Genomic DNA, 13201 nt, shown 5'->3' on the forward strand with positions numbered 1-13201 from the left:
ATAGGACTTTCAGGAAACACATATTCTATTTGCAACCCCAGCATCTTACAGAGAGGGCAAGTGAATTCAGAAGGGGCAGTGGAGAAGCAAGCAAGCAAGCAGGCTGTCAGGAGCCCAGCTCCCCTGACTTGTAAGTCATTCCTCTCCCTCCCAAGCCCATTAAGTTATAGGTCACTCAGGGTCTTCACCACCCCCCACCAAGGAAATCAGAACCGTGCTCGTCCAGTAGGAGGCTTAGAAACACTTCCTGCTTCCCTCTCTCTGCCTCCCAGTTTGGTCATGGCAAGGGCCCGGTTTACACTCTGTGATTGTTCCAGAAAACCAAGAATTGCTAAAGGCCATTGTGTTAGGTTTGCCCAATCCATGCTGGGTGACACCCTAGCCCTTCACGCCATACCCCAGCACCCCCACCACCACCCCCTGATTTCAACACTGCAGGCTACGGCGGAACAGGGCAGCCTGATAAAAGGAGAGCAGGTCTGGAGAGGCCGTGGCACAGGCTGAGCCAGCACCATGGCACGGTCCGTGGCCTGGGCAGGTGAGTGGGCACCGTCTAGGAGAGTGGGCTGGGCCCTGGGAGCTGTGAAGAGGTGAGGATGTGGTTATTAGGTGGCTTCTTGGTGCTGTCTGCAAAGAAGCAGGAACATTTGGGAGAACTTCAGAGGGTCATTCCATTCCAGTGGGGCCCCCCCAGGCTCTTTCAATCCAAGAGCCTTTGTGTTGCAAGGGAAGGCTTTTCTCAACAGGCTGAAATGGACTTTTCCTCCTCCTGTCCTGCAAGCCCAGAGTCAGGGAACGCCGCTGGGGCAGGTGGTTTTATCTTCCCCAGGTTCTTAGGCTTCTGCCTTTGGCCTTTTCCGAGGGATGCCCACTGCCAACAGATTCTTCCCCAACCCTGTGCGGGTTGTCCCGCAAGAAAGAGGGCAGCCTGGGGGCCATGACCTTGGGTGTCCTTGCAAGTGTTCACACAGGTCCTATTAGGTTAACAGGAAAATCCAAGGTCACCAGAAAGGTGAAATAGACCTTTTTAATGGAGTCCCGCTGGGCCCTAGGTCTCCAAGATGCTGGTAACTCAACCAAGCTCCTGTGAGGTGTGGCGGGAGAGCAGCAGGAAGGAGGGAACTAGGGGAGGTGAGCAGAGGCGCAGAGGCCTCACCGAGAGATGGCGTCTGTGGCCTCGCCCTTCCACACTGGCTCTTTCCAGCCCCAGGACAGGTTTTCTGCTTGTTGCAAAAGAGAAATGTTCTCTCTGAAACCTCAGGAGTCGGGCGGGTTTTCCTAGAAACTTCCTAAATACACACCGCCCTCCACTGACGCCCTGGACAGGGGCAGCCTCGCCTCACAGAAACTTCCATCAGCTCTGGGACTAGTCCAGGCCAAAGAGGGGCCCCTGCCATCTGGCCGGGGTGAAGGGATGAGTGCAGTGTCCTGCTGGGTCCCTTTTGGACAGAAGAAGTTCGATCTGGAGGACACCATCCTGGGCCTACCCTTCTCTGACCACCTTTACGTCCCAGGGGTCCGGGGAAAATACGAATGACCGCTCAAGCTCTGCCTTCTCTCTTGTGCCGCTTTAGGTCTGATAGTGCTGCTGACGATCCAGTGGGGTAGGTGGAGCCTTTCTTTTTCGTTTTGTTGTTTTACTGTTCGTTTGAAGTAGGCTCCACATCCAACATGGAGCCCAACGGGGGGCTTGAACTCATGACCCTGAGATCAAGACCTGAGCTGAGATCAAGAGTTGGATGCGCCCTTTCTTGGGAAGGGGGAGGGTAAGGGGCACCTTTTTGAGGTTAGCCCTAGAGTCCCTCAGCCCCTTCCCTGGGCTCTGCTCCCCTCCCAGCTCACGCCCCAACCTTACCCCACCCCCACATCAAGAGCTCTTGGCAGATTTCTGTGGGGCCTCTCCTCCAAAGCTCAGCCCCCTGCACGTGTCCTTGTGCCACAAACAGCCCTGCCGCCCCTTCAGGGAAGGTTCTTGCCGCCTTACCCGCTAGCCCAACTGCATGTCTGTGGGGCCGGCTTCACTGTCAAGTTCTCTCAGGGCTTCCCTGAGGTCACTGGCTCCAACCTCTCTGTTCTCTCAGAGCTGAGCACACTTCCCAGTACGTATGTCAATGATGCTTATCATTGGCATAGTTCTGGGCATAATTACTGGTCTCCCCGACCAGGTGGAGAGCTACTGGGGGGAAGGAGCCCAACTCTTACCCAGCTCCGTGTCCCAGTCCCTTAGTTCAGCCTGGGCAACATACTCACTCCCGTTTCTGTTGGACTGATGGCATGTAGGGCTCGGGGGAGCCGGGAGGGGCGACTTACCGTGTCAGACAGGAGAGAGTTCTCTGGGGGATGCTCAGCAACTTGGATTCTGGGGTCCCTTCCCACCACGCCACACTCCCTGTGAATCAGTGGCCCCAGGAGTGCTGGCTCCTCAGACCCGCACCTTGAGGCTGGGCTGTGACATTAGACAAATTGTTCTCCTCTTGGTCTCACAGGAGGCAACAGCCAGGGGCCACAGAAATAACAAACATGGGGAAGAAAGGTTGAAGATTTCCCCAAAAGCTTAAGTCCAAGCTCCTCCTGGGTGTACGGTGTGGTAGATATATCAGCAGAGTCTCGTGTGAATGAAGTAACGGTTAGTATATGTAAAGCACTTGGCACAGAGTTTGCTATCTGCTAGCAGTGTTCTGATATTTAACATACTAACTCTTTATCCGTACAACAGTCCTTTGAGGTAGGAACGATGATCGTTCTCAGGGTGTGGAGCAGGAAGCTGAGTTACCTGACTGCAAAGTGGCAGAGTTGGGATTTCAACCCAGGCGTTAAAATTCCAGAGACCCTCACACTTCACTGTCTCATAGTACAAAAATCCATGCATGATATTTGATAGAAGAGGATACGATGTAAGAAGAGCTTCCATGCTTCCTCCTAGATGGTCCTAGGATGTGTTGTTCCCCAGGTTAACCCTTTGCTTTGGGGAGTTCACCAATCCTCTTATATCACTGCAGGCTACACTCCCAGCCCCCCGTAGCAAGTTCTACTCCCGAGTGGCCTCTGGCTAGAGCCAGCGACCACCCAAGGACTCCAGCTTCTCCTTTGGGAACCATCGGCCTGCCCAGGGGAGTCCCAGACAGCCCCCTCGTGCTCTGGGTTTCCACACAGCCTCCTGCAGCCACTTTGCACCCCCTCCCCCCCGACCTCTCACTGGCCACATGGAAGCCAAAGGGAACTGCAGAGAGACACTGTCAGGCCTAAAGGAAGTCCTAAGGTCTAGACACTGGTCATAGATGCACTCCAGTACAAACTCACGATTCTGCCAAATCCCTGGCATAAAGTGTTGGCTCGTGCAGACCGCACCCTCATAGACCGCAAGTTCTGGAAGAGACCTCAGAGACCGCACAGTCATTTTCAGATGAGGACCCTGGGCCAGAGCTGAAGAGGCAATCGGCCCAAAGTGCATTTCTGACAGATGCAGGAATAAAAATCAGCCTTCTCGCTGTCTGGTTATCTGGTCAACCTAGCATAGGGGCCCTCACTGCTAGATCAACCTGCTAGGAACAAACGACCCCCCAAGTTCCCAAACTTTCTGGGGATTCCAGAAACAAGCTGCCTTTTCCTAGATGAAACAAGCTCTTTATTGGAAACTTATCAGTGATATTAATACACATAGATTCTCTGCAAGAAATAAAACTTTTTAAAGCAAGACAAAACATAAATGCAGGCATGTAACCGGGGTCTCTTCTCTGCTACTTCATGTATTTGCGTTTTAATTAACCTTCTGAGGTATTCCAGGCTGCTTTTTGAAAGTCCTGCCTCCCTGGCCTCAGCAGGTCAAGAGTCATATTTAACACCCTCTGGCATTATGTAGGTCCTGCCCCGGGCGGGCGATGCCACTCTTCAGCAGACCCTTATGACCGCCATTTCTTTCCTTGGCCCCCCATGGTCAGGCTCTGCCGCAAAGCTCGTCTGCTACTTCACCAACTGGGCCCAGTACAGACAGGGGGCCGCTCACTTCTCGCCCAAGGACGTGGACCCGAACCTGTGCACGCACCTCATCTACGCGTTTGCGGGCATGAACAATCACCAGCTCAGCCCTGTGGAGTGGGACGACAGCGTGCTATACCGGGAGTTCAATGGCCTGAAGAAGACGTGAGCAGCTCTGGAGGGGGAGGGGAGGTAGAGAAGGCAGGTACCTCTTCTCACAGCCAGAAATCTTCCCTAGCACGGTAATTCGGCTACAGATCTGCTGTGTGGCTTTGGGCAAGTCGCATCACCTCTCTGGGCTTTCCCGTGCTTATATGGAGGAGGTAGGGGTAGATAGGGAGTCCTCAAGGTCCCTTCTAGTTTAGGTCTAAGCGGGATCGGGGTTGGGAAACTGTTTCCCTCTGCTGGGAATGCACGCCCTTCTTCCTCCTAAAGTCTATCCATCCTTTAGCGTTATCACCACCTTGACAAAGCCCCTCTGCGATTCACCCTGATCTCTCACTTCCTAAGTTCTTTGTGTGTATATCTTCCCAGCCGGGGGGAGGCCCTTGAAGGCAGGAGCGTGCCTTTTCTTTCCCAGTCTAGAGCTGCCCCCAACCAGGCTTTGTGCATAGAGACTTACACAACCCCCACCCCAGCAGCGCCCATCAGGGCACCCACCACCCCTTGCTTTCTCCAGCAGTGAGGTGAGCCCCGGGAGCTGGCAGGGCGTTAAATTCTGTAAATTCCAGCATTTGTGTTGTCTTTCCTAGGAATCCCAAGCTGAAGACGCTGCTGGCCGTCGGGGGCTGGAACTTCGGCACCCAGAAGTGAGTTGGCCATGGGCACCCGTATGGAGAGCCACTGGGTGGGGACCTGACTCACTGGCAAGAGAGAGCCCTGGTCAGGGAATCAGACCCGGCTGAAGCGTAGTCAGGGTGAGGGGGTCGGAAGGGGGCCTGGACTCTGGGGGCTGACCTTCCTCCTGGGCTCTTGGTAGCTATTTGGGAGGACTGTGGAGGGGGCTTAGCTCCAGACTGTTACACATTCAGTCTTGCCAGGAGCACAGGAGAGATTCTGGCCTCTTTCCAGTTCTCAGTCTCTTCCTGCATGAAATGGGTAGAGGGAGACTCCCAACTAATCCCAGACAACATACAGTGTCTATATTTCCAGAGCTCTGAAACAGGCTCTCTAATCTGAGAATTTTTGTCCCACTTCTGGGTGTCAAAGGTAGTCTGTGAGAGTGAGCTTGGCTGCCAAAAATATTGGCATTTCTAGGACATTTTTGAGGAATTATGGAGATAATGGAATGAGATATTTGAACATAGACTTTTCCTAGAAAGTCCAGAACGTAAGGTTCCCAGAGTTCTAAACTACTCTTTCTAAAACTTTTTTTTTAACGATTTTATTTATTTATTTGTCAGAGAGACAGAGAGAGCACAAGCAGGGGGAGCTGCAGGCAGAGGGAGAAGCAGGTCCCCTGGAGAGCAGGGAGCCCAACGCAGAACTCGATCCCAGGACCCTGGGATCATGCCCTGAGCCGAAGGCAGACACTTAACCAACTGAGTCACCCAGACGTCCCATTTCTAAAACTTTTGGATCACGAGCCCTTTTGAAAACCTGATGAAGTTTATGACCCACCTTCCCCACGTACTGTTTATATGCAGATTTTTAATTGGAATACAGGGGTTCTTCTCCTGGGGATCCCAGCACAAGGGTCCCACTTAAGAACTGCTGCTATTAATTAAAGTAATAAATCAATTGAAAACTAATTAAAATAGGATCAGTCTATAAAGACCTTGAGACACTTCTTAGAGGGATCCTGGGAATCAGGAGGAGGTGTGGAGGGGGTTCCTCGGGCAGCTCGGGATTTCGAGGAGCTCTGGACTAGTGTCATAGCGAAGCATTTTACGAATGTGAGTTTGAAGAAAATGACCGTGTTAACCCACCAGGGAATGAGAGCAGCAGACTCTCGGGTTACCCGGATCCTCACTAACCTTGCTGTACTTCTCTCTGTTCATTTTAGAAACTGATTTTTCTTCTTTTCTAAACCTCCACGCTGGGGTGACAGCCAGCTCTGATGCAGGGTAGGACAATTCCAGAATAGGGACTTGGCAGTAGGCTGGTGGAGGGAATTTTGGGAGGCAGAGCTCCAGGCAAGTCAATGTGCCCTGGGGGCAGGACGCACTTCTGGACTGTCTCTTTTCCGAGGCCAGGCTGGTAACTCCAAGGCCAATATCGCAGCAGCCCTCCCAGCATCCTCCCGGCCCCGACGGCCGGCCACCAATATCCTGAGGACTTTCTTGCTTGCATCTGAGGGAGAGAGGAACCCCCTGTCAGCAAGGCAGACCCCCACTGCCCTTCATCACCCCGCAGGTTCACAGATATGGTGGCTACAGCCAGCAACCGTCAGATCTTTGTCAACTCAGCCCTTAAGTTTCTGCGCGATTATGGTTTTGATGGCCTTGACCTGGACTGGGAGTACCCAGGAAGCCGGGGGAGCCCTCCTTCAGACAAGCAGCGCTTCACAGCCCTGGTGCAGGTATGGCTGCGTGGGGTAGGGGGTCACCCAGCTGGCCAGGGGGGCCCAGATCGGTGGCCTCACGGGACATGTCGGTGCTGCTCTGTCCCCGGGGCCACTGCTTCGTGTATTAGCATAGCACAGACCAGCCCTGCAGTCGGTTTTCAGACTCCTGGGAGTGAACATCTGCTTGGGGTCCCCAAGGGTCTGTCTGGTCCCTGCCTCTGTGCTCACTCTGAGCTGCGCCTGCAGGACCTGGCCAACGCCTTCCAGCAGGAAGCCCAGACTTCAGGGAAGGAACGCCTCCTCTTGAGCGCAGCCGTCCCGGCCGGGAGAAAGCACATAGATGCTGGCTACGAGGTGGACAAAATTACTCAGTGAGTCTCAGGCAGACAGTACAGAACCAGTGTTCTCCAAGGTGGGAGAGGCCACGGCAGGCTGAGCTGCCCCGGGAGGAGAGCAGGTGCTCACCTGCGAGGTACCGTTTTGGGAAAGCCAGGCCCCTCCAGCAGCAGATCCAGGAGGGATCTGCTCACTTTGTCTGCTACTCCAGTGTTCAGATCCTCCCTTTCAGCATCCTTGCCCTTTTCCTTGGGAACTCGGACTTAACATCAAGTACCCTGGGAGGGCAAGAGTGAAGGCAAGAGGATGAGTCGTCTAGAGTCCTGCACCCGAGGACTGGCACCTGCGTGCCTGTTAGAGATGCGGGAGCTCAGGCCCTACCACAGGCTTCTTAAATTAGAGAATGTGTTTGAATGAGGTTCCCAGCCGATTCACGCGCACACGAGCTAGATTTCCCTCCAAAATGGTAAGAGCGGGAGGTATCCTGAGGTTGCCGTGGGAAGGGTGCCAAAGACGGGAGCTGCCAACCCCACAGGCTGAATGACAAGGACCTCAATACTGGGGACTTGGGGGGAACTAGGGAGTGCTGTCTAATCACCTCTTACAGACCGGGGGTGACCCTGCACCCCTGCCTCTTACCGTGCGGGCCTGCCCTAGGCCCGACAGTGAGGGCAGGAAGGAGCGAGGACGGGCTGCTCACGAGCCCCACACCCCTCTCCACGCCTCCTGCAGGAACCTGGACTTCATTAGCCTCATGGCCTACGACTTCCATGGCTCTTATGAGAGGACCACAGGACATCACAGCCCCCTCTACAAGAGGCAGGGGGAGAGCGGGGCAGCAGCCGAATTGAACGTGGTGAGTGGCTACAGGGGTGAGGCAGGACTCCCCATCCCCAGGTGGCCTTTTTTTTTTTTTTAAAGATTTTATTTATTTATTTGAGAGAGAGCAGGAGCTGGGGGGGGGGAAGGAGTAGAGAGAGAAGCAGACTCTTCTGCTGAGCTGGGAGTCTGATCCCAGGATCCTGAGACCATGACCTGAGCAGAAGGCGGAGGCTTCACGGACTGAGCCCCCAGGCACCCCCAGGCAGCCTCTTTAGAGCCTTGAGGCAATAATGGAAACGAAAAGCAGGATCACCAAGCACGGGGCCGAGTAGCCAGACCTTTTTGTTTCTTTGCTAGTTTCTTTTCTTCTCCTGTGCCCGCGCTGAGGGGAAACCTTACTTCTGTGTAGCACCTTGGCTGATACTAGACGCTGCAAACCAGTGTGACGACAGCAAAAAAGCGGTGGCTCATTGGGAGGCTGTCTTTGAGCTTGAACGTCCGGCGAACAGGACTTCTTGCTTTCTTCATACCCCCACCCCATTTCCTTCCAGACAATGGGTAAACTTTCCCTCCTGGTCACTCTGATGGACTTTTTGGAAGGTGCTTTCGGAGGCGGAAGCTTTCCCAAGCTGATAACACATCAGGGGATGTCCCTCGGGGCAGGGTCACCTCCACCCCCACCCCAGCCCCTGGAAAGGGCAGGTTTGGTTTCAGGCTGGTCTGGGTGGGGGTTTCCTGCCCGGCTCACCCTGGTGGAACAGCCCAGAGGCTTTTTATAAGCCCACGCTGAGTTTTAAAAGTTAAGAACAACCCTATTATTTCTTTATAAAATAAACAAACAAAAAAACCCCTAAATAAAAATGCTTTTTAATTTTGGGGAGCATGCATCTTAGTGTACCAGCTGGGGCAGAACATCTTAGATTTCTGGGGCTCTTTCACAAATAAGGGACACATCTTTGGGCGCTTGAGTCAGCATCCATCATTCACACTGAGCCCAGCCCCTGCACCCCCATCTGGAAAGCTGGGTGGGTCCCGGGGGGAAGTCAGCCCGGCCGGGAAATACCCGGAGACGTTCAGCTGAGAGGTGAGGGGCCTGAAATCCCACCAGCACTGTGTTCTCCAGGCTGTGTGCCCTGGATCCACGTGGGGGAAGGGAGGCCTTTCTCCTCTTACAAAGAGGCCTTCCGCTCTCTGCCCTGTGTGCTCGGGACTGCTTCTGGCCAGAGGGTGACTTTTCCAAACTTGGCCAGAAGTGCCATTGAGCTCAGCAGGGGGCCCCGCCCTCTGCCATCGGAAAGCTCCAGTCTGATCAGAGATAAATCATGGAGACCAACAAAAGGAAATAAATACTGATGCTTTTAGTGAGAAGTGTCCCTTACTTAAGGGCTAAGAGGGTGCGGAGTAACGGGAGCGCTTGGACTTGAACAGGGCGGCTTCCTGGGGGAAGCGAGCCTGTAGTCCTGGCTTGAGGGAGGAGTCTCCCTTGTCCATTTAGTCCGTATCCTTAGATTGGGTACCTCTGCGTGTCGCGGGCTGGGGGTGTCACGTCACGTCATATGTGAGGGCAAGGCCCTGGCCAGGGACCCATGAGGATGCCGTGTGCTCACTTGTTCTTTCTGTTTGAGCATCTGAGTGTCAAACATTGTTCCAGGCACAGGGACCAGAGATAAATGAAACAGACCGCGTTCCCTGCTCCCGTACTCAGTGAAACTTCGAACGACGATGAGCGGAGTGTGATCACAGCAACTCGTTACTGCGTTTTGCTGGAACTTATACCTGCATTATATCTTTAATTCTAGCAATTTTCGTTGTTTCTATGTTACAGACAGGAAGCCCGGGGCTCAGCAAGGTTAGGTAGTACGTTGCTGAGCCAGCCAGGGATCTCGGCTGCTTTGCTCACGGATGCATCCAAGCATCTCGCCCGGCCCACAGTGGACCGTCAGTAAATTCTGGCTGCATGAATGGTTGTCTGACTCCAAAGCTCATGGTCTTGGCTAGGGTGCAGTGCAGCTTCTCTCTCTCTGGGCTCCAGGATCTAAGACAGGGCAGCGTCGGAACACTACTAAGGCCTGTGAAGTTCCTCTGAAGCCCCCAGATTTGAACGACCAGAACCAGGCCAAAGGCAAAGTGAATTAACCCTGCCCCTCCTTGTCCTTCACCAGGACTTTGCCGTGCAGCTGTGGCTGCAGAAGGGGACCCCTGCCAACAAACTGATCCTTGGCATGCCCACCTACGGACGATCCTTCACCCTGGCCTCCCCATCAGACACTGGAGTGGGGGCCCCAGCCACGGGGCCTGGATCCCCTGGCCCCTTCACCAGAGAGGGAGGGCTGCTGGCTTACTATGAGGTAGGACGGAGTGGGGTGGGGGTTGCTGCTTCTCCCATAGTCTCAGAATGAGGATGCCAGGCATCGGGAGTTCTGACCTGGTGAATTCCATCCGTATCGGTCATCCTGGACTATCATTAAGCCCCAGTGCCTCATTGAATACAGCGTTCTGGGTCACTCAGTCTAGAAGCTCCTAGGTCCTGCAAGCTCCCTTAAACAGGAGTTTTCCAATTCTAGTCTCCACTTGCTCTGCCCTCTGCTCCTACAGGTCTGCTCCTGGAAGGGGGCCGCTGAGCACAGACTCGAGGACCAGAAGGTGCCCTATGCCTTCCAGGGCAACCAGTGGGTGGGTTTCGATGATGTGGAAAGCTTCAAAATCAAGGTGAGGCCCAGCCCTGCCGGGAGGGGGGTGGTCCTGGCTGGGCCCGAGCCTGTCCATAACATTAGAACCTCTTCAAGGGGGAGTCTCCTTTAAAATATCCCAGTATGTTCCAGATCTTCTTGCGATAGCATTTGGTATTTTTACCGCCAGTTGATTAAGGAAAGACACAATCACAGAAAGTTGCTCTACACTGAGTACCACTCTTGAAAGAATTTGTATTTGATTACATACTTGTATTTGTAGTTAACGAAATGCAAATTCTACAGACATATGAAGAGGAGAAATACAGCGAGACGTACCCTTTTATTCAGCTCATTGACCATATTTGGTGCATGTTCAAATTATAGACCTTTCGATTTACTTATGTGACCATCCCCCCTCTGGCTCTTACCCGATTTTGGTGGCTCAAAACTCGTGCATATATGTATTTCTTTTTTTTAATTTTTAAATTTAAATTCAATTTATTAACATCTAATGTATTATTGGTTTCAGAGGTCCAGGTCTGTGATTCATCAGTCTCATAAAACACCCATGCTCCTTATATCACATACCCTCCCCAAGGTCTATCACCCAGTTAGCCCATCCCTCCACCCCCTCCCCTGCATTTATGTATTTCCATGCCTCTCTCCCCCATGAGATTGTGAACTCCTGCAGAGGCACCCGCGCCTGTTCGTCTAAACAGGTCACGCCCCTTCTGATTCAGGGCAGACAGTGGCAGGTTTTCCTGGAGGGGCAGATCAAGTGCTCTGGGAGAATTGAGCAGGGAGTGTGATCCCGGCTGGAGGAGACGGGAGACAGGAGAAGGGGTCACCGTGGAAAGGTCTTTGAGAAAGTCTGAAAGCAGAGAAGGTGGGCGGGGCCCCAGACAGGCCCTACCCTCCAACCCCTGCCTCATGCCAGGGCCCCCTGGCAGGCTTAGGGAACAGAGAGGCCCTCGTAAGGGAACACACTACCCTTTCCTGGGGACAACTTGGGGATCTAGTGGAGGAGAGAAGGCCCTCAAGGGAGGACAAAGATCTAAAGACAGGAAATTGTTCAGATCTCTGGGGAAGATTCATTGTCCCTATGGTAACTGGATTCATCACAACTGGCAGTGCCCCCAAACGCAGCAGCTCAGCCCAGAAAAGACAGAGATGTTCAAGCTTCCAACCTAGGGAAGTTCACACGCATCCACTCCTCACACCTCCACCCTCCCCCCACCCCAGGCCATGCTCCTGTTGAGGCAGGAAGATTCCAGAATGACTTATGCCTGATAGGGATCAGGACTCAGTCACCTGGGCTTCCAGCCCGAGGCTGTGTCCAGAAGCCTGGACCACTCATGGCCTGGGGGTGCTGGAAACAAGAGCCCTGTCTCGATGAGGAAGCCAGAGGATGGGCTCTGGGGCGGCCTGGCCGGGCTGCCCTGGGCTCCTGCACCTGCTTCCGCTCCCCTCGCAGGCCAGCTACCTGAAGCAGAAGGGCCTGGGCGGGGCCATGGTCTGGGCACTGGACATGGACGACTTTGCTGCCTTCTTCTGCAACCAAGGCCACTACCCCCTCATCAAGGCGCTGCGGCTGCAGCTGAGTGAGTAAGGGGCCCGGGACCAAAGGCAGAATTCGGGGCTAGGGTACGAACACCCCCTCCCTGAACTGCAGGTCCGGGCTCCTTCTGAGGAAATAAACCTTGTCCCAACACTGCGATTTCCCAAATTTCATGCGCCCCCAGGGGCTAAGGAAACTGTTGAAACTATTGTCTTTCCAGGCTCTTCTTCCCCTTTCTGATTGTGGCAATGACTTTGGGGGGTGTTGGTAACCGGAGCTTCCCTCTAGGGGCCCTCAGCCTGCAGCTCCCTCCTCTCTGCAGAGAAAGCTTGCACACTCAGCCTGCAGGGCGACCCCCCCCCCACTCCCCGTGGCCCTCGCCAGTATATGGCTGGTCTGTGCAGATGGTAGAATGCCGTTGACTGCCTCTTGCACGTGTGGCCCCACGTGTCCCTGTTGAGCTGCACCGCAGCTGTGGGTGTGGCTGTTGTAGGGCTGTTCTCTGCTGTAGGCATCACCTGTGTGCCTGGCCGGTGGGTGGGGATCTCTTGGGGGAGACTTGGCTGAACCTTCCCTGTTTCCCTGTATGCCTTTAGACACCCCAGAAAGTGAAGTCCCCACACCAGACCAGCCTTCTGAACCTGAGCACGGCCCCAGCCTTGAACAGGACACCTTCTGCCAGGGCAAAGCCGACGGGCTCTACCCTAACCCCCAGGACCAGGGCGGCTACTACAGCTGTGCAGGAGGGAGGCTGTTCCGGCAGAGCTGCCCACCGAGCCTGGTGTTCAGCTCCTCCTGCAAATGCTGCACGTGGAGCTAAGCGCCTGAGGCCCGTGGAGCCCCGGCCACCAGGCCAGGGCCCGGGGTCACTCCACGGCCTGCCTCCCCAGCTCCCGTCCACGGACCTCTCTGTGGTCTTTCGATAGCCAAGTATTCTGCTCTCAGCCTTGGTTCCTTTTGTTCGGGCCCTCCTGGGCTGCCTCTTTCACTTGCAAAATAAATCTGTGGTTTGCACCCCACTGCCCCTGGGTGTGGTTACTTACAGAGTCTTCTAAGCACACTGTTAGTTCAAAACTGGGGAGGTCGGGAAGCTAGGAGGAGAGGGTAACATAAGGCACGCAGAGGTCCAAGCCAGGTGAGAAGGTGGCCCATCTGGGGCGTGATAGGCCTTGCATCACATCTCACCACACTCTGGCGGGCAGTTTTCGGGGGTCCCAGGTGACCTCACCTCACCAGAGAGCTTTTCCCGCGGGCCTCTGCTCAGGTGTCATTCCCAAGATTCACACTGGATGGCAGCAGAGAAGAGCTTTTCTTGCTCTTCGGGGCTCTGCC

At 54.4% G+C, this 13201-nt stretch overlaps 1 protein-coding gene across 2 annotated transcripts; it reads left to right on the forward strand.

The window, feature by feature from the left end:
* Positions 1-413: 413 nt before the first annotated feature.
* Positions 414-12888, forward strand: CHIT1 (chitinase 1). 2 transcript variants are annotated; one of them, XM_045787612.2, is made up of 12 exons: positions 459-538; positions 1575-1604; positions 2487-2626; positions 3939-4140; positions 4728-4784; positions 6331-6496; positions 6728-6852; positions 7550-7673; positions 9802-9987; positions 10235-10348; positions 11786-11912; positions 12466-12888. In XM_045787612.2, exons 4-12 carry the CDS (start codon positions 4064-4066, stop codon positions 12687-12689), a joined length of 1200 nt encoding a protein of 399 aa, XP_045643568.2. In that variant the 5' UTR covers positions 459-538; positions 1575-1604; positions 2487-2626; positions 3939-4063; the 3' UTR covers positions 12690-12888. The 2 variants fall into 2 exon arrangements, with proteins under 2 accessions (XP_045643567.2, XP_045643568.2); XM_045787611.2 differs by lacking the exon at positions 2487-2626 and having other exon boundaries at positions 414-538.
* The last annotated feature ends 313 nt before the right edge of the window (positions 12889-13201 follow it).

The sequence above is a fragment of the Ursus americanus genome, chromosome 2 (genome assembly GCF_024610735.1).
Source record: "Ursus americanus isolate L20-20 chromosome 2, mUrsAme1.1.p, whole genome shotgun sequence".
In the NCBI taxonomy this organism is placed as follows: Eukaryota; Metazoa; Chordata; class Mammalia; order Carnivora; family Ursidae; genus Ursus; species Ursus americanus.

Excerpts from the sequence above, each read along its gene's own strand:
- CHIT1 (XM_045787611.2), top strand. The coding sequence starts at position 514 with ATGGCACGGTCCGTGGCCTGGGCAG. Across the intron at positions 539-1,574 it reads ACGGTCCGTGGCCTGGGCAG|GTCTGATAGTGCTGCTGACG; the intron begins GTGAGTGGGCAC and ends GTGCCGCTTTAG. Across the intron at positions 4,141-4,727 it reads TTCAATGGCCTGAAGAAGAC|GAATCCCAAGCTGAAGACGC; the intron begins GTGAGCAGCTCT and ends TGTCTTTCCTAG.